Here is a 19,060-nt window from a genome sequence, read left to right as displayed (position 1 = left end):
CTGTATTTGATCTTAGAACAAAAAGGAAAAAAAAAGAGGTTTTGTTCAAAGGAAAAGCATTAAGGATCTCGCGAAACATTTCAAGGACTGCACAGGGTTTGTGGACTCCCATCTGGTAAGCAGTGGTATAGATGGTATTAGGGATTTGTGTGCTGTCTTTTCCAAAAGTTCACAGGCCTCTGGCTTTACTTCTGGACCATGCTGTGCTGCTCTTAATTGTATCCCCAGGGCTCACCCTTTGGAAGTGCCAGGGGTGCTACTAGGCTTGCACTACATGGCCCAGCAGCAAACTTGGGGGCATAGGAACTTCTGAAAAGGACAGTATGACAGGCATGAGTACTAGGGAGTTTGCTGTGCTTTTGATTGTCGTCAAACAGTTGCATGCTGTCAGCTTTTTTGAGCCTGAGACCTGATGATGCAGTGCTTTATATTGGAGAGAAGTGTGTGAAAGGTGCCAATATTTCTCAGCATTGGTCTTCCATTTATTTGCAGTTCTGAGTGTATGTTGGTTGGCACCAACTGCCTTTGCTGTTGTGTATGCTCCAGCAACCAGCACATCAGATTCCCAAACAAACCTTATGACCCTTACATTCTCGGTGAGTAATTACCAGCAAATATTTCGATGTAGTTTATTATTTACTTATTTATATATTGGCTGTGAGATTGAGCAGAGTCGCCACCTTGCGCATCTTCTGCTAGCCAGCTGTGTTTATGTCCATGTGTATGGCACACATTCCTGGTGATTGTTATTTGTTTTGCGGTTGTAATATATCCTATTTACTTGTCTGTCTCTAATGGAAGAAATGTGAGCACATTGCTTTCCTACGCAGCAGTGAAGGCAATAGTTGTCCATATCGAGTATGTCGTGCTCGATCATGGCATCCTTTGTCAGTCTTTGGCACTTCAGGTTTTTGTTATGCGGCATCTCATACACAGCAGTGGTGCATGGTGTTGGGTGCTGTGTCAAAGCAAAACAAGCAGGTTGTTGCCATGCATGCAACTGAATGCAGCTGCCCAGTCATGTTTTGGATCCGACAGGTGCTGACGTACCAGTTGGCTTTAAGACTGCTGCAAAGCAGAATGTAGCCTGATTGGGCCATTTTTTGCCCTCTGTATGTGTGGTCAAGTTGTTTGAGTATTTTCTTCTTGCTGCGTTAATCGGTTTTGAAAGGTACAGAGGGCAAAACACATGTCTAGAATGACCAAACTGTGTTTTCTCTCTGCAGCTCCCAAAGCCGCTGCGACCAGAAAGGCAGGAAATGACGATTAAATCCTATGTTAACTGCATGTGCTCACTACATCCAGGTCATTTTTAACCAAATGCTATCGCTAGATATTGCGTGTTCAGCCCTAAACACGCCCAGAACATGTTTTAGACAAGTGTTTTGCCCTCTGTACATGCAAGACATTTATATATTCTTTTTTGTTGTTAAACTTTGAGGTTACTGTGCATCTGTGACATTGCAAAAGTGTGCGAATTTTGCCTCGGGAAAACTAGGAAAGCATTTGAGGATTCACGTCAGGCCGAGCATTTAAGCATCACCGCAAATATTACAGGGGCAAACTAGATTAAAATGCACCATTGTCAGCCTAGTAACATTGCTATGTGACAGTGCTAGTGCTCTTTCTTGCCCAAGCCCATTGTTTCTCACAAGTAAAAACTAAGAGAAGATTATCAGCAACGCATGTGACACATCAATCTGTGGAGCATAGGTATAATAGCACTGAATATCATACACGCTTACCTTAAATCTTTCCCTCCTTGCATGAGAGTGACTTCATTCATTCAGTTTACTTCATGAGAAGTAATAGATCTTGATAGTTGCATCAGTATGAAGACATTCCATTTGTCTCAGAACAGAATATGGAAGGTATTCCCAATGCCTGTTTTCCAAATATCCCCAATATTATGTTTTGCGTAAAATTGAAGTCACCGTCCGATAATTACAATGCTAAAGATACATTAAAAGCTCGTTAATTCGAACTTCAAGGGACTGGAAAAGTGTTCGAATTATCCGAAGTTCGAATTACCCCGAAAAAACTGACAAGAACCGCTTTCATCGCGATAAATTTTTTCGATGAAAGACTGGACAGTGGTCATGTGCTTTTGAGATGGGCCCAGCATGACAGTGACCATTTTTCACATTTACATCAGTGCTTTATTGCGTGCATGCTGCCGGGAGCTTCGAAGCAGAGCAGCTCCAAAATGATAGGGCCCCCGCGGAATCCTTCATGGTATGACGTGGTAGCGATGGAGCCCCCTGATGTGCGCATCGCGTATGAGTCGGCTTCACCGTAGAAATGGCAGACGACGAACGCGCAGTTTCGGCGCCCACACTGGAATGGAAGAATCTTGTGGATGGAAGCGTGGGGAACACGCAGCGATGTCAGTCAGCATCCGAACCGCGTGCAATTGTGCCCGGTTGCATGCTCGGTTGGCTAGCTGCTGTGCGGCTGATACCCGCAGCTACCGCAGCCGTCACTGCAGGCTGGCACGAAGCTCAGAAAAGTGAAACCGAAACTATGGTGACATAATGAAATTATATCATTGCTATTCTTGGAAACGGGGCCATCAGTTTATTACACCTGCTGTTACGCGCAATCAGAGGTGCACGGTACTCTGTAGCATGTAATTTTGGATCCAGTAGGACTATTCTGATGACCGCTTGCCGCGCCTGGCATACCTGGACGCGGCCTCTTTTTGGGAGCCCGTCACTGCGGCACAATGAACACCTGCAATGGCTTATGCCAAAGCATTGGCGGCGCCTGCTGTGCCAGCCAGTGCTCCAGCAGCAAAAACGCGCTACGGCATGCACCGGAGCACTCTCTCCGTCATTAAAGTTGGCATCTCACCTCATGCGCGCTGCTTGTTTTTTGGTTTTTGTTGTTTTGCATTGCTGGTGAGTTTTCAGCGCATTGGTAGCCTTTATGGGCAGACTTCTATCTGTGAGGAGCGGGTGTAAGTATGGGGCTCCTAGTTCGAATTAACCGTTGTGGATACCGACATGTTCGACTTATCGGGAGTTTTCCCCCATTGCTATGCACAGGGCTGTGTCGGGACCAGGGCGTCTGTTCAGATTAACTGAGTTCGAATTAACGAGCATCTTCATTCTTTCAAAAGTCCTTGCGCAAGCCTAACTGCACTCATGCGCAGTCATTTGCAGTGTCTCGCAGCGACTTGATTTGTAGCTTGCACTTCAGCATAGTAAAAAAATTAATTGAAGAACTTCCTGAATATTTGTGAGTGTGTAATACTTCATAATAATTCAGCGCCAGACCTGTGTTGTGTACCTTTTGTGTTAATCCTCATCTTTTTGCACTGCCTCCCCTTGCTATGCAAACAGACCAACAAGCCCAAACTGAAACTCTAGTTAGTATTCCTGTCATGTGGCCAAATTTAGTATTGTTTTCGAGTGACATTCGCGTTTAGAGCCATTCACATAGTGTCGCATGATTGACTTCACTGTCATTGGCTATAAAGCATTCGCCTCATAGTGAGTTTGGTGAACTCACTTAGCTCAGCTGAAAGTCTTCACTCTGAAACACTCTTCGCGGGATGAAAAGTAAGCTTTCCTGTGCGGTGAAAATTCCTGCACAATGCCAGTGTGATGTTACTTTGGTGGAATAGTTCAAAACATTGCCGGCGTCTATCTATAGTAGATGTGCGTTCATCTTCTGCGACACATCTGCCTTGTAGCACGCTGTTAGCACTGCAGTTAATCCACTTAATCCTCAACTCAAGGACGCTAGCATACAAGATTGTGTCTCCTTTCTTGGGGCAGGTCAGTGTGTGAAGTATGTACGCATCTGCGTGGGTCTAGAAGATGCTGGCACAGCACCCAATATATCGTCCCACAGTTCATTGCATTTTTTCCCAAGGAAACGCCTATCTTGGAAAGCAGGCGTAATGGCTTCGCCTTACAAAAATAGAGAAGGAGGGAAGGCACATGCTTAGTACATTGGTGTAAAAAAAAAGTGCATTCTGGATAGCACTTTTCTTCCCAGTGTAGTACCATGTCGCCGCAGTGACAGTTCACAAGGCGAAATGCACTTACTGAAAGCGACACTAAATTTGCTTGTGTGACACCCGCATAACTATATCACTTCTGAGTGTGGCATGTGCACTGGCTGCTCAAATTATCTGGTAAAATCTGCATGAAAATTTAGGAGCCACCCAAAATTTTTTAATTAACAAGGATTTCAAGAAAGTGAACGGATTTCAAATTACTAAGCTTCTACTACATTGTTTTTTTTTCTTTCACTCCTGGTTTTTAAAAAAATATATATTTTGTGTTATTTGCAGAAAACAACTCCCATTACCTATACTGACTTTGGGGAACCATGCTATAAGAGTGGACAGCACCCAAGGGACCGCTTCTGGCTATATCATCAGCCAGATTGGTGAGTCCTCTCTTGTTTGGAATTTTGTCAAGGATTTGGCTACCTATAAGCTTATCTAAGGTACCCTTGGATATTGCAGCCGGAGTGCAATGCAGATTAGAGGGGCTCATTTCTCTTTTCCTTCCAGGGGCATCTTGATGTGCATGTCCAGAAACTCTATTGAATCTGCAGTCATTGGATGCAAATCAGCTGACAAGGTAGGTAGTATAACAACGTGGCTGTTATATTTGAGTTGAATCCTATTTCTTCTATGTTTTGCCCCTAAAGAAGCTTATCCCACTTTTCTGCCCTGAATTTCCTTATCTTCACCACAGGGTTTGGTCCAAATCGCTCCATGAATAGTGCATACGACATCAGTATGTAGTGTTGCGTGTTCACCAGGATAGACAGATCACCTTTATTATAGACTATTATTGACTCATAATTGTGACAACTTTGGTGCACACAGCAGCAGCTGAGGTCCAGCTGTCAGAAATGGTAAATTCCGCGTTGATCCACGACCCATGTGAGCCATGCTAATATCTGCACTGGGCAGAGTTGTAAAGATGAAAAACTGCAGTAAGGCTTGGAGCAGTAGGCACTGGCTCAATCTCAGGCCTCTGGCATGTGCTTGGGCCTCTTTGCATTTTAGTGTTTTATGATGCTTCCATTATGAGAATTGGTTTGCCATTTTCTTTGTCGACCCTGCTTTGCAGGATGGTAGCATAACATTCTCTCGCACAGCGTGGCACAAACGATGATGTCAGTCAGTTAAATGCTTCGAGCTTGTATTTTATAAAGTGTAAAAATGATGCTTTGACCAGTAGCTATTTGGTATGCCACTATGGATTTATCACTCAGCAGATTTGAATGCCAGCATAGTTGGTTATTCACTGTGACTTCAAGCCACGAATATATTTTAAACGTGTGCATATGTGGTAATGTAGTTCTTAGTACACATGCTACAGGCATTTTAAAGCGTGCTTTTTTTTTTTGCGCCATACCAGTGTTACCAATAACCGACCTTTCAAAGGCCTTGGATGTGCTCTTCGGGCCTTACCATTTTTCATGTTGTTAGCATGCCACTCTATCACAAATGTCAGAGAAGTAATCTGAAAGTGTTGGCCGGTGTCCTTGCCTGACAGGAAGGGGAATATGCACATTGCATATGTGTTCTTGGAAATCGGCCTTGCACATTTTCTGTCTTGCCACGTACTACTTTTTTCCACTATGCTGCTCAACAGCTCAAGTGTCCCGCATAATTTGTGTCTAGAGAACTGCAGCACAGTCAATTGGTTTTCCTTTCTGTTACGACTGTGTGCATACACATACATAAGAAAACGGCCTTAAAGATGTGGCATTGTGTCCTGTGGTTGGCCCATTGCTGGACTGGAGGTGGTGTGCACTCTGTGTTGAGTGTGCCGTTGTAGCTCTCTAGGGTCTAGGGCTTTCCAAGATACGAAGGATGTGTGGTTAAAACCACACACAGTGAAAAGGTAGAGCTCTTCCCTTTTTCATAGTGCTAAAGCAGCTTACAGGGGGTAATTGAAGGTTTTTAGTCATGTTTCACCTTTGGTTGCGTTGGAAATGCAAGCATGTGTCTAGCGCCTGTAGTTGATAGCCATATCCAGGAAGCTTGCAAAGGTTTTTCGGTGGCAGACCAGAAAATATGGACAAGTCGCAACGACGGCACCCCAGGGGTTTGAAGTTGGCCTCTCAGTGGGCCACAGCAAGAAATGCGCCAGATTTTTTGCATGCTTTGCACGGAGAGCAAGAAAATGCTTAGACATGTTTCTTGCTCTGAAGCTGTTAAAGCAACTGTGATGATGTTCCTTGGTTGTAGGTGCCACTGCTGCGTAGCCTGAGCTGTTGTGTGACACATGTGACATGCTCGTGTACCCTGTCGTTAGGCACAAAATATCATAAAGTAAAGGTATATGAAACAAATTAACAGTGTGTTTGTGGAATGCCAGTCGATGTGGAATGTATAGTCAACTGGCATCTAATACTTGCATCACATGGTTTAGGCTTTGGGGACGGACACAGTCATGGTTACTTGCTCTCAACATGGCGGTTTATATCCTAACATACCCAGCAAACCAAAACCAATAAAAAGCTTGCTGCTGGGGGTGCTTATTTTGAACAGGGTCAGTTGTACTTATTAAGGAATGAACTGAAATATTTTAGTTGCTTTTAGAAACAGCCTTGTTTTTCATGGAATATACCGTATTTTCATGCACATTACTCGCACCAGAGATTGAAGAAATGCTTTACAGTAATGCTTGCCATCCCGTAAAGCATCTCCGATCCCCATCGTCAAAATGCACTGTTGTGTACATGGATCTTTGTAGCGTGGAGGTTAGTCACTTTGGACATGGTGCTAAAAATCTTCGGAAAATGTTCTGTTATCAACAAGCTTAATCGATGAGAAGGCTTCTAAGTATTGGGTAGTGAAGACGAAGCTTAGGAAAACTGCAGTGGCACTGATGACTGAATGTGATAATGGATTGAGAATTGCTCGGACCATGGATTGAGCATCTAAGAATGCACTTGTTCTAACAGCAAACTGAGCACTCATGGTTATAAAATGCATAGCTGTACTTTGAACAGGTAACTGTGCTGGCATTATCATCATCATCATGAGCCTGGCTATGCCCACTGTAGGGCAAAGGCCTCTCCAATGTCTCTCCAATTAATTCTGTCCTTTGCCAGCTGCGGCCACCGTATCCTCGCAAACTTCTTGATCTCATCAGCCCACCTAACATTCTGCAGCGTAATATGAGGGGAATTTATCATGAGGCTCTAAACGAGGGGTGCGGGCTGTAGGCAAGGGCAGGTTGTACACTTGAAAATACCATATATTTGACAAATGGCACAGAATTTCTTCTTGAAATTTGAATCAAACTATGTAGAGCCCAACAGCAAAGCCCCTGCTCATACCTAGTACTCAGTCTTTGTTATTTAGTGAAATGGTAGGTACTATATATGCATAGTTTTTTCTGTGTACAGGAGACTCCCATTAAGACGAAGACTCGAATAACATGAACAATGTGAGACCTTTTGGTTGGTTCCCCGTAGGATTCAAGGTAGAAAAATTCACTTAAGACGAACTGTTCTTGTGTGATTTGGTTAAGACAAACTTTCGCAGCGACTGTGAACCCCAGTGACCCCGCGCTGTTGAGCAAAGGAAAAATATATACCATGTTTCCACTCAATAAAGTGCACCCCGACAAGATAACTTCCGCCATGGTCCTTCTTTCGCGCAACTTCGCACTGGTATGTGGAGAAGCTGCCTTGCGGAAAGCTTTCTCTCCGATGCGGGAAAGGTACCTTTGCTCCTGCCTGTGCATGGCACTGAGATGCCAGATCTTGGAATCGTGTACATGTCACGTGCCACACGTTGCCGCCTGTGGACTAAAAGGCATGTAGGTGCGGAGTAGACCTGCTCTTTGACTTGGGGCCTTAACAGATAAGAGTAGATTTTTTAACTGGCAAGGCATCACAGCACGCATTATTTGGGGGGGAGAGATAGCCAGTTATTGACACTGCATGACCACTGCCTGCAGTGGACGGAAAAGCACATGGTGCACCTGCTTGTAGAATTAATAACAGTTACACTGGGGAAGGAGGAAGATAACAGAGATGCACAGCTACCACCTGGGAACCTTCAGCGCACTAGTAGCCTCAAAAGTCAAGTCAGGAACAAAAAAAAAAAGAAACAAATAACAGTCACTGCATAAGAGAGAGCAAAAAAGAGACTGTGAAGAGAATAAAATTAAACCAATGCTCTTTTCATGCAAGACAATGTGACTTTGCTTTATGCCCTCAATGATCAGCTCACTTCATGTATAGAGCCATATTGTTCCATTTGCAGTAATCCTCTCACTGCTAGGTCATTTTATTCACTGTTTTCATGTAACACATGATATGCATAGTGTGTTTACAATCTTTTTTGAGGGCACTTCTGTTAAGACAAACTTCTGATGAGGCTAACAAATTTTCTGGTCGCTTCAAGTTGGTCTTTAAGGGAGTCTGCTGTCGTCTGCCTTGTGTTTGTATACGTGAGATAAGAAATGGGCCAGATAATGGGCATGAGGTGAGTTATAGTTATGAGTTGCACTTGATGAGTGGAATATGTTTTAAGATGTGAATTTTATCATCATTGTATAATGGTGCAGATGCAGTGGGAGCTTTGGGAGCTGGACAGCCATGGCAGAGCTGAGGTGCCACTGAAAAGAGGCGAAGAGGCCTACCCACTTGGACTGGCAGTTTCTTATAATGCCCAGCGCAGAATCACTAGTGAGCACCATCTTGGATCGTTGCTATTCCCCATATGTGTCATCGTGTAATGATTTGTTTCTTCTGATTTTTTTGCATTTCTTGTCTCCTTAATAGCCTGCAGGGAATTCAGAACGTGTTGTGCCCTTGTGGTCTTGGTAGTCATTTGTTTCTTCTGGTATTTTTGCACTTCTTGTCTCCTTAATAGCCTGCAGGGAATTCAGAACACAGTGTGTCCTTGTGGTCTTGAAAATCTGCACTATAAGCGGTACTGCAATATATGTTTCTTCAGGTCAAAATAAATGCCAGATCGGTAGCTTCCCTTTCAAAAACACTTTATTCATCACTGAACAAAAAGCAACATACTAAGTCTGCTGCACGCTTAGATTAGTTTTAGCACAATTTTTTAGTTTCAGTTAAGTTTTAGTCGCTTTGGGACGTTAAACCCCATAAACCAACGAACCAACAGCACAACCACAGAGATTACTGCAACTGCCGCTGCAGAACTCCATATGCACTTGTTATCAGCGCAAAACATCGTTTTTATAGGCACGTCAGTGCAGCCGGGAAAAAAAGCCATAATTTTGGCCTGCCACTGCCTCTCCACGGCATTGCAGATTAGCTTGTTTTCCACTGAGGAAAATTTCTTGAAAGTGAAATTGAAAAGGTGCAACCTTAGCAGCGGAGTGTTAGCGATCGTGGAAACAATTCGTGCATTTGTCCCCGTCAGATCACCTTTCGATCAGTGTGTTACTGTTTTTTTGTTTGTGTTTTTTTTTTTCCGGAATAAGCGGCGGCGTGCCTCAGAAGCACCTGGCGGCACGCAGAGAAGCGCAGTTGCTGTTCCTCATGGTCTCCGAGCAGATTTCAAAACCACACTATGTATAATCGATATTTCACTTCGCTCGACCGCATATTAAACAGTAAGGCTTTACATTTAACCCCATGGAAGGCAGGCCGGTGGACGGCAAAAACCGCATTATATCCGGTCCCGCACTATAAGTGGTTACATTATAAATGCTCTCCATTGTACCATGGTACAAACACTCTGCATGCAGGTCCTTTTTATGCAATTTGGCTCTGCACTGACAGGCAAGCTTGAAGTCATGAAGCTGGCTTCTGGCCCATTATCATTTTTACCATTGTAATTTACATTTTTTACATTATTCATGCTTGGCACAAAAAAAAACATGCCTTGTGCAGCTTTAAAATTGAAACCACTGCTGAAAATATCTAAAAAATTTCACCTTGGCATAAGAGTAGACTTTTGTGGCTAATAAAGGGTGCTGAGCCTAATAGGTGTTATGTTGAACTGGGATGTGGAGGGAATGGTAGCGAGGTTCAGATGACAGAAGTTATTCATTTTGATTAACAAGGGACTAGGTGCATAGAAGTGGTCTGCATGCTAGTCCAAAGGAAATTCAGTCAATTGTAGCTCATCAGAATTAACATGGCAAGAAACGTGAGTACAGTCCCGGCCGCGGTGGTTGCATTTTGATGGAGCCGAAATGCTAGAGGCCTGTGTGCTGTGCAGTGTCAGTGCACAATAAAGAACCCTTGGGGGTCGAAATTATCCGGTGCCCTTCATTACGGCGTCCCTTGTAGCCTGAGTTGCTTTGGGATGTTAAACCCCATTAAAGCCTTTTTCTGATGCGGGATTTTCATTGCTTTTGCACACGCAGGCAAAATGGAGTCGTGGGCCCCAATGCCAATTCTTTTGGTGCTGTCAACTTGTGGGGGCTTGTCTCCATTTCACATGAAAAACTTGAGCCAGGCTGTGCCTTCTCTAGTGCGGGCTCCTGAGCCCCTTCTGCAAGCTGGCCAACGCAAACCTATGGGTAAGTAGCACTCACTAGAAGTAACTAAGACTGAAAGTGTTTATGTCTTAACTTGCAAAAGTTTAGCATGCCCTTGTACCAGAAACTGAATAAATTTTGCTAGCTATTGGCAGAATATCATCACTGCCGGGAAAACTGCAGCTTTTGAGAGAGAGAGAATGAATTTATTGAAAAAAGGTTTGCTCGAGGCCTAAAGGGGTAAGGAAGGTAGGGTGGGGCCAGGTGTGACTCACCATAGAAGCCTCGCGAGCGAAGTTTCATAGTGAATCAAGTGTGTCTTTCGCTGCAGATTTTGGCCGAATTCAGTCCTCATAAGATGCCACTGTTGTTGGGTGATGCTGGTCCTGCTTTGTCTGAAGGCCCTTGCACTCCCACACAAGGTGCCGCAAATTTGGGATTCACTTCAGAGCCTCAGCCACTTCACCGGAGGTGGTGACTGCAGGTTGGAGGGGTCGTTGTGTTGATGTCTCCACTTCCATAACACGACTGTCATCTGTCACGGCATAGCCGGCCCTCGTCTTGTTGATGGAAACCTGAGCTCCCCGAGACAGCCCTCTAGGCAAAGGGTCTACATCATGGAGGGTTGAAGACTGGAGGTTTTTTCGATGATGTTGCTTCAGTTGCTGTCGCTTCTCTTCAGGGCTGTGCTGTAGAAGGCTCGGAACGAAACCTGCGGGTTGGAAGAAACGATGAAGTTGTGCCTCGCTCACCAGCCTGGGAGCCTGCTCATTGCCTGGATTACCGCACGACCTGGCACCCACTTGATGGTCGTCCGAATGCTGGTCTCTCACAGCGTCTGTCTGCATGCCTCTTTAATATGGTGCACTGTGGTGTTGCACCTGAGTTGTCCCTTTAGGTCTCCAAGTATTGCTGCACTATCTTTGTATATGTTAATGTCCCTTACACGCATTGGTACGTGGCCGTCATCGATTATCTTCCGTGCCAGTCGGATACCTTCCCAGACAGCCCGAGGCTCTAGTTCTGTTGTCACCAGTTCCTGCTGTAGGTGTAGCATGCGCGTTTCATATGTCTCGGTATTCTTGCTGTAGGCTGCGGTCGCCGCTGTGTAGGTGGTGGGGCTCCATGAGCTGTCCACGAACTCCCGGAGCGTCTCGTCTTCGCTTATGTTGACTGTACCACGTGCGACAGTACGGCGCTGATGTGGGTGTCTTTGCTTGTCCGTGTTCCTTAAAGGTGCACTGAAGAGGATTCTGAACTTGTCTTTTTGCCACGCAAACTCGATCTACACGTTCCTAGCATTCTTAGAAACTGCGACTTATTGCCCTCTGTGGCCGATTTCCCTAATGAAATCGAGTTAACGTCCGGCTCCCGCCTTTATTTTTTTTTTAATTCTCCGCCGCCGCGGTGGCTCAGCGGTTATGGTGCTCGGCTGCTGACCCGAAAGACGCGGGTTCGATCCCGGCCGCGGCGGCTAGAATTTCTTTGGAGGAGAAATTCTAGAGGCCCGTGTACTGTGCGATGTCAGTGCACGTTAAAGAACCCCAGGTGGTCGAAATTTCCGGAGCCCTCCACTACGGCGTCTCTCATAGCCTTAGTCGCTTTGGGACGTTAAACCCCATAAACCAAACCAAACCAACCTTTTTTAATTCTCCGCGTACGGTGGGCGGAGTCGACCAACGCGTGAAGTGCCGTTCAGTCAGCTTCGTGGAGGCTTTGCTTTCGCTTTATTTTGTTTTTTAGGTTTCCATGAATAAATAGTTTCATTCGTAGATAATATAGCTGCAAAATAAGCCCGCAGAAATAAAAATACGTGCGGACTATTTGCTACTACGGACTACTACGTATTACTCCGCCGATGGCAGAGCGGCAAGCCGCCACGGGACTGGGTGAAAGGCGCTCCACGCGTTAGTCGACTCCGCCCACCGTACGCGGGAGAATTAAAAAAAAAAGGCGGGAGCCGGACATTAATTCGATTTAATTACGGAAAGCGGCCACACAGGGCAATAAATCGGAGTTTCTAAGAAAGCTCGGAACGTGTAGATCGAGTTCCCACGGCAAAAAGACAAGTTCAGATTCCTCTTCAGTGCACCTTTAATAGAGGCCTCATATTTGTGACAAGCTCACCTTCCTAGAGAGGGATAAGGGAGAGTATGCTCTTGAGCTCCTCGCACGTATGGTATCCATCTGCTACGAGTAGCTGCTGGCTTTGGTGGGTGAGAGTGCGCCATTCTTCTGCTCCTTTCAATCATTTCAAATGTCAATTGAAGTCATTTCAAATGTGGGCAGGTCAGTGTAGCAGTATAACTCCTCTACACGCGTGTGACGAGGTAGGCCAGTGACCACACGCAGGGCCGCCCTATGCATTACTTCAAGCTGTGCTGTGTGCTTCTTTGTTAGCATGAAGCACATGGTGCCTTATGCACCCTCATCACCAGAACTGCTTGCACCAGGGTACATGCTACTTCCATTGTGACACCTCTGAACTTATTAGCGATTCTCCTGATGAGCTGGAGGAGTTGCTGCTACTTGGGTTTGAGCTGTCGGAGCCATTCCGCCACTACTTCCTTCTCACTCATGGGAACTCCCAGAACACAGACCCACCCTTCCTTCGAGCGTTTCAGCTGCTTGCCTCCCATGCTGACCCGCACTTTGGATCTTTCAGCCGCTGTCCTCTTGGATACTACGTCCATGCCTGTGGTGACGAGCTCTTCCTCAAATGCATCTAGTGCCTTTTGCAGCTGAGCGGCGGCCTGCTGGGTGGTGCAGTGCTCCCGTGCTTCAACTCAGATGGTGACGTCATCTGCATAAGCAGTGAAGTGGACCCCTTCAACCTGATCGAGACAACGAGCTAGTCTGTTTATGACTACAATCAACAAGAGCGGCGAGAGAATCACTCCTTGGGGCACTCCTGCTCTGTTGTGAAAGGTCTTTGTTTTCGCACGACCTGAACAAATCTCAAAGGTGTGATCATTTAGAAAGCTGCGGACGAAGCTTAGAAGCTGTATGCCCGGGTATGCCTCTTAAAGCATCAGTGATGGCTTTATGGGTTACAGTGTCGAAAGCCTTTTTTAGGTCCACAGTGACTAGATGCTGGGCCGCTTTCTGTATTTAGTATTGATTATTCATCTCAGTAGATACAGGCTGTCATGTGTTCCGAGATTAGGGCGAAACTCTTTGAACGAGTGTAAGAAGTTGGCTTCCTCCTGCAGGTGGTGGTTCAGGCAGGCCACCACCATTTGCTCAGCTGGTTTGCTCAGCGTTGACTTGAGAGATATAGGCCTGAGGTTGGCCGTTGTGTGGTGCGGTTTTGCCATACTTCGGAATTGATGTGACTGCTACGCGCTTCAACTCCACTTGTTTTAAACCAGCCTCCGGAATGTGGTCACATAGAGGAGAAGCTTGTATTTATGCATCGGCTTGAGGTTACGGACTACGAGGTTACGAGGTTCCCTTGGGCACTGTTGACACAGGCCTGTTCCAGTGCGTTGACCTGCTTAACTAGAGTAAAAATTTCCTCGATGTCAAGGGTGCTGTTGACGGGCTCATGTTCATAATGATAGAGGATGGGTCTTGTATCGGCTGGGGAAAAAAAAGTGTTTTCAGCCTCATTCTCGAACGCTTCATTGGTGGAACCTTTGCAATTTTCACCATGCCTTGGATCTTCTTTTGTCCATTCAATGCTTGGAAGGTTCTCCATAGCGGCTGGTGACCTGTGTTCTTTGAGAATAAGGCACAGTGTTCTTCCCATTGCTGTCTGCTGAAGAGCTTGTAGTGGCATCTTATCTGTGCCATTGCAAACACAAAAGAGGTAAAAAAAAAACATCACAGAGTCCCCTGTTGATGTATTGGGTGTGCAGCTTTCACGAGTAGTCCACAAATTAACAAGGTGGTGGTCTGGTGCAGGGCCGTCCGCCTCCACCTCCATTGTGCACGATGCGTCCCTGTCCGCAGCTGCGATGCGCTCAGTCAGGGTGGGTGCCGCAAGTTCTGGCGTGTCGAGAAGCTCCTGGAACAGATTCCAGTCGACGAACGTAACCTCCTATCAGCGCTCGTGGAGGGTGCGTTTGAAGGGAATACAAATGGGGTAGTGGTCGCTGTTCCAAGGATCGGATCTCTCTCACATAGCCACTTGTGGACAGTGTTCTCAGCGGCCCATATGAGGTCTGGGGATGTGTCCTGGTGGCCTGCACATAGCCCTAAGCGTGTTGGTTGGGTGAGGTCGTTTGCTAACAGAAGGTCAGCATCTGTATCTCCTTTGGTGAGATGCCTGCCAAGGGAGTTTATGCGACGATAGCCCCACATTGTTTGGTGGGCATTAAAGTCGCCACATCTGATAGTCTCGTCATGAGGATAGAGCGCTCAGAGGTGGTGTATCCAATGGAAGTTAGGAGGCGGTCTTCCCATTATGTGCAGTCGGGCTTATACTGATGGCACGATGTCTGTTTTGCTGGTTATTAAGGTGCAACTGGAGAGCTACAACCTCTTGAGTTTCACCTCCAAAGTCTGTTGTCTGTATATGGCAGTGCGATGTGCCCCTGAGGATGTAGATCGCGGTCTGTGCTCCGACCTCAAAATTGCCATCTGGCCGTTCGTGTAGAATACTAGGAACGGAGGAGCCCGTGTATCCTCTCAGTCCGGACTCCATACCAAGCGTCTCCCGCAGCATGACCGCTATGGGTTTGCGGTCCAGCTTCTGAAGACATTTGTTGAACTTGGCTGCGTTTGCCTTGAGGCTTTGGCAGCTCCATTGTAAAATGACCTGATTATTGTCAGCAGCGTTGATGGAGCAGGCTAGTGGTAATCGCTTAGTGGCCAGGTGCTGTTTCTTTTACTATGACTTTGGAGTCAGATGGGTTTGACCTTCTGCTGTCGTTGTCTGTCTTTTGTGTGTTCATTCAGGCCAGAAGTTCCGGTAACATGCTGCTGATGAGCTTGGGAACCATATTTTCCACGATAGCTTGGATATCCTGTAGTGTCACTTGAGGTGCTGTCCACTGGGGCATTGGTGATCGCGACTGCAGCTGTGCTTGAGTCAGCTTGAGGTTATCGGTTGCTTCTCGGGGTGGTGCTGCAGATTCTTGTTGGCTTTTGTAGCCTCTAACTCCAAATTGAAGTGGTTCTGCAATGCAGTCAGTTGTTTCTGCAAGTTGGTGACCTGAGAGTGAAGAGTCTGCATGCTCCCAGGCACTCGCGACTTAGGCACGCTGCAGCGAGGCAGCTTCTCAGATGCTGAAAAAAACTTTTGCTTCTGTTTCGTAGCTGTCACATAGGACTGAACATATGTCGACTCTGGCGTGTCATCGAAGCTCACTGACCGCCGTCCGCTGCGAGATGCAGCATTCTGCTCAGTGTTTTTGGTCACCGGACGCAGCAGAAGAAATTCTTCATCACTTGTTATGTTATGCGCACGATGGTGCGAGTTCACAGTGCGTTTGTGCAACCGGCTGCGCGGGCAGGGGCCGACGCATGCAAAAGCGCGTTCCAGCCGCCTCTTTCTTTCTGGGCACTTGGCGTCGGTTGCCATGTGACCATCTCCCTTGCAGAGGTTGCAGTAAAGGTGTGTCTCTTCACATGTTGAATTGTTGAATACTGTGTTGCTTGGGCAGTTTTTTTGTAGGTGGCTGTTTTTGGTGGCAACAGTAGCACACTAGCGTTCGTGGCACATATGGTGACACATGGTACAACTCCTGATAAGCTGCGGACAGTCTTCGGAGGCATCTTTATGTCAAATCTAAGCACTGAAAAATTGGTGCATCCTATGCTTTTGACGGCTAGCACCTTGGCCGACTTGCATGTCGTGTTTTGAAGTAAAGCTTCGTCAGGGTCGTTGGGGACTGCTCTGATGACACCCCGGAAAGTTCCATGGTGCCGGAGCAGTTGGACGTCGATTTCAAATGCCTTGCCATCGATTGTCATGTGCTAAATAATGCTAACAAATTAGACATGCACCTTGTTATATAGTAGTACAGCTACTGAGTTTCTGTTCTTCCATTTGCGTCGAGGTCATCGCGCTTAGCGTATGATCGGGCACGAGCTGGTAAATTACTTGTGCTAGTTCTTCTCTGGGAATTTCAGTGATATTTTATGACTTCTTTGGATGAAGTAGCCATGTATATCTTTCCCTTTGCATGTGCTGAGTAGCCGCTTCACCTCAGCGAGGTATGCTATGACACAAGCGTTGGTTGGTGCACTCACTGTCGACGTTCAATGTCATTTCTTGTGATAAGGGTCACCTACCTGCGAGTTCTCGTGGTACTCAGAGGCGTCTTCTAAGTGCTTGCGCTTTGTCATGTCTGTTAGTGCCTTCTCAGTTGGTACATCGGCTTCAATATCCATGTGCTGAGACATAACGAGAGTTCACTCAGGTGTTATGTCATCTCTACTTCTGTTTGATGCAAACTCCGTTACAGTATGTTTCTGTTCTGATGTCCTTGTGATCAGTTTATGTTTGAGCTAATTCATTTTCAGATATTTTAACTGGAGACTATGGTTAATTGTTGCTGAATAGCTAATTTTTAGTGTTCATCTTGACTTAGGCCAGCTAACAAGTCCTAAACAGTGGGAAAGATTAGGCCATTTGTTATTATGACATGCTATTGGCAGTGGATTGGTACATAACTCAAGGGCACAGAAGGGACATGTGTACTGAATGCTGAGATATAGTTGCCTTTTTCAGACTCTGTTGTGTAGCTGTACATTCACCTCACCTATGATAGTAATTGTGGTGCAGCAGTTTTCTAGTGCTTGACTCTGAATTGGGGGCTGTAACCCAGGACATGCTACAGATTCATGGGAAGTGTTTTAATGGTGTTTCCTCATATCCTCTCTTCTGTGTGCGTGGGTTTGCATTTTATTTCGCACTGTCGCCATTAGGCTGTGTCAGCGTGGGTGCATTTAAATGGAGGCAAAGTGCCAAACTGCCTGTGTGCTGTGTGATGTCAGCCTAAGTTGAACTAGAGCTATTCACTGTGGTATGGTGGGCTCCGCATAGCCCTCGTATCACTTCGTTCTGTTAAACCTCAAAATTTACGCTACCAAGTGCATTGTGCATTTTTGTCATGAGGCAAGCACCTCAAGGGTGTCGACCGTGGCATTACTATTGTCATTTTCAGCATCCACTAGTGTACTACCTGTGTGTGACCTCAATTTCTGTTTCTTGTCTGTGTGCTGCATACCTTTCCGCTACCTTTGAGACCTTTTACTTTGTACTGTGCACCTTGTTTTTTGTTTCTTTGTATAGAGGGTGTTGTGTATTGTCTTATCTTTTTCTTTCTGCGTCCTTTCTCATTTCTTTCCTCTTTGGAGGAGGCAGGCCTGCCTCTTCTGATGGTAATTGCCAGCCCCCTTTTTTTTCCTGCTTTTCTGTTTTCTTGCATCTATCTTCATGTCAAACTAGTAAGCCCTGAGGAAAAGAGATTATGTTGTGCTGCTAATGGTGTAACTGTGAGTCTTTTATTTTATTTTTTTCACTCATTAGTCTTCCTTACTTGTAATTTTTGTCACATAGAAAGCACTTTGCCATTTCAAGTTTGCACCACATGAGTACAAAGTAAAAAAGGGGCTTTCCTTTGGAGATTTTTGCTGTGCCTATGAGAGTAGTTTCTTGTGCCAACGTATTGTAGAGGGAATATGTCGTTCAGATGTCAGAGAAAGATGGAAGTAAAAGGGCATCTGTCGCAGCGAACCCTCCACAGCCAGCAGCACAGCAGACTGCACAAGTGGCATCTCCAACAATGTCAACTGGTTTCCTTCCTGTCGGCCATGCTGCTGCCACACCTGTCGCGCCTCCAGGGGCTGCTGCAGCTAGTCGTGTCACAGCACACAGGTAAGCACTGAAGCCATAACTAAGGATGTGCGAATATTCTAAATGTTTTCATTTTGCGAATAGTATTTGCTATTTGATTAGCATGGAACCTTTTCTAATCGAACCTCCTGAATATTCAGAAATAAAAAATTTCTTGTCCTTCTGAGCTTGCGACCAAACATTGCAGCATTTCCAAATGGTGCTCACTAGTTACATCATTCAGCTTGTTCTTCCCTTGTTGAATCGGCTGCCAGCGTGCGGCAAAAAGGCTTGCGATAATGCTAAGCCTTGCGTAAAACCAGTCCGTTGGCTGCTGTCAAAAGCCACCGCGGTTGTGCCATGCTGACGAAGAAAGCAAACTGGTGGCCAAGTTTCTTTTGTTATTGGTCACTGTGATAAGAGCCACTGCACGCATGGAAACTGGGCTTGAGGAGTGTAGCGGAATGGGAAAAGTTGCGGCTTGTGTGTGTTATTTCACGGCGATCACATTCATCCCACACAATTTTTGTCTGTTAGAATCGAGAAACTTCATGTTTTGAGCAGAGTGATATGTAACACGTTACGAGTAATTACTTGTAATAAATTACATTTTCAGCAAATTTTATTATGCATTGGTTATTTTTCGCAGGGAGTGACATTTTCAGTAATCGGTGACTGCAGTTTAATTCATGTCTAACGATACCAGATATAATGATATATCACTTAAAATGATCAAATTCTTTAGATTGATCAGTTCTCCCATTGTCCCTATGTAAGTATAAACCATATATAAGGATAAAATTATTGGTGAAATAACAGC

General features: G+C 45.7%; 1 protein-coding gene across 3 annotated transcripts in view; it reads left to right on the top strand.

The window, feature by feature from the left end:
- Nup214 (nuclear pore complex protein Nup214) overlaps positions 1 to 19,060 on the top strand; it is a 120,859-nt gene that overhangs the window by 14,835 nt on the left and 86,964 nt on the right. For all 3 annotated transcript variants that reach the window (XM_089581058.1, XM_089581057.1, XM_089581059.1), the window contains exons 7-12: positions 493 to 596; positions 4,304 to 4,401; positions 4,529 to 4,598; positions 8,559 to 8,679; positions 10,341 to 10,496; positions 18,138 to 18,282. In XM_089581058.1, the coding sequence (XP_089437184.1) occupies positions 493 to 596; positions 4,304 to 4,401; positions 4,529 to 4,598; positions 8,559 to 8,679; positions 10,341 to 10,496; positions 18,138 to 18,282 (694 nt within the window). The remainder of the gene's footprint in view (positions 1 to 492; positions 597 to 4,303; positions 4,402 to 4,528; positions 4,599 to 8,558; positions 8,680 to 10,340; positions 10,497 to 18,137; positions 18,283 to 19,060) is intronic.

The sequence above is a fragment of the Amblyomma mixtum genome, chromosome 3 (assembly GCF_055824585.1).
Source record: "Amblyomma mixtum isolate Tamu chromosome 3, ASM5582458v1, whole genome shotgun sequence".
Classification (NCBI taxonomy): domain Eukaryota; kingdom Metazoa; phylum Arthropoda; class Arachnida; order Ixodida; family Ixodidae; genus Amblyomma; species Amblyomma mixtum.
This window is presented reverse-complemented; position numbering and strand designations above follow the sequence as displayed.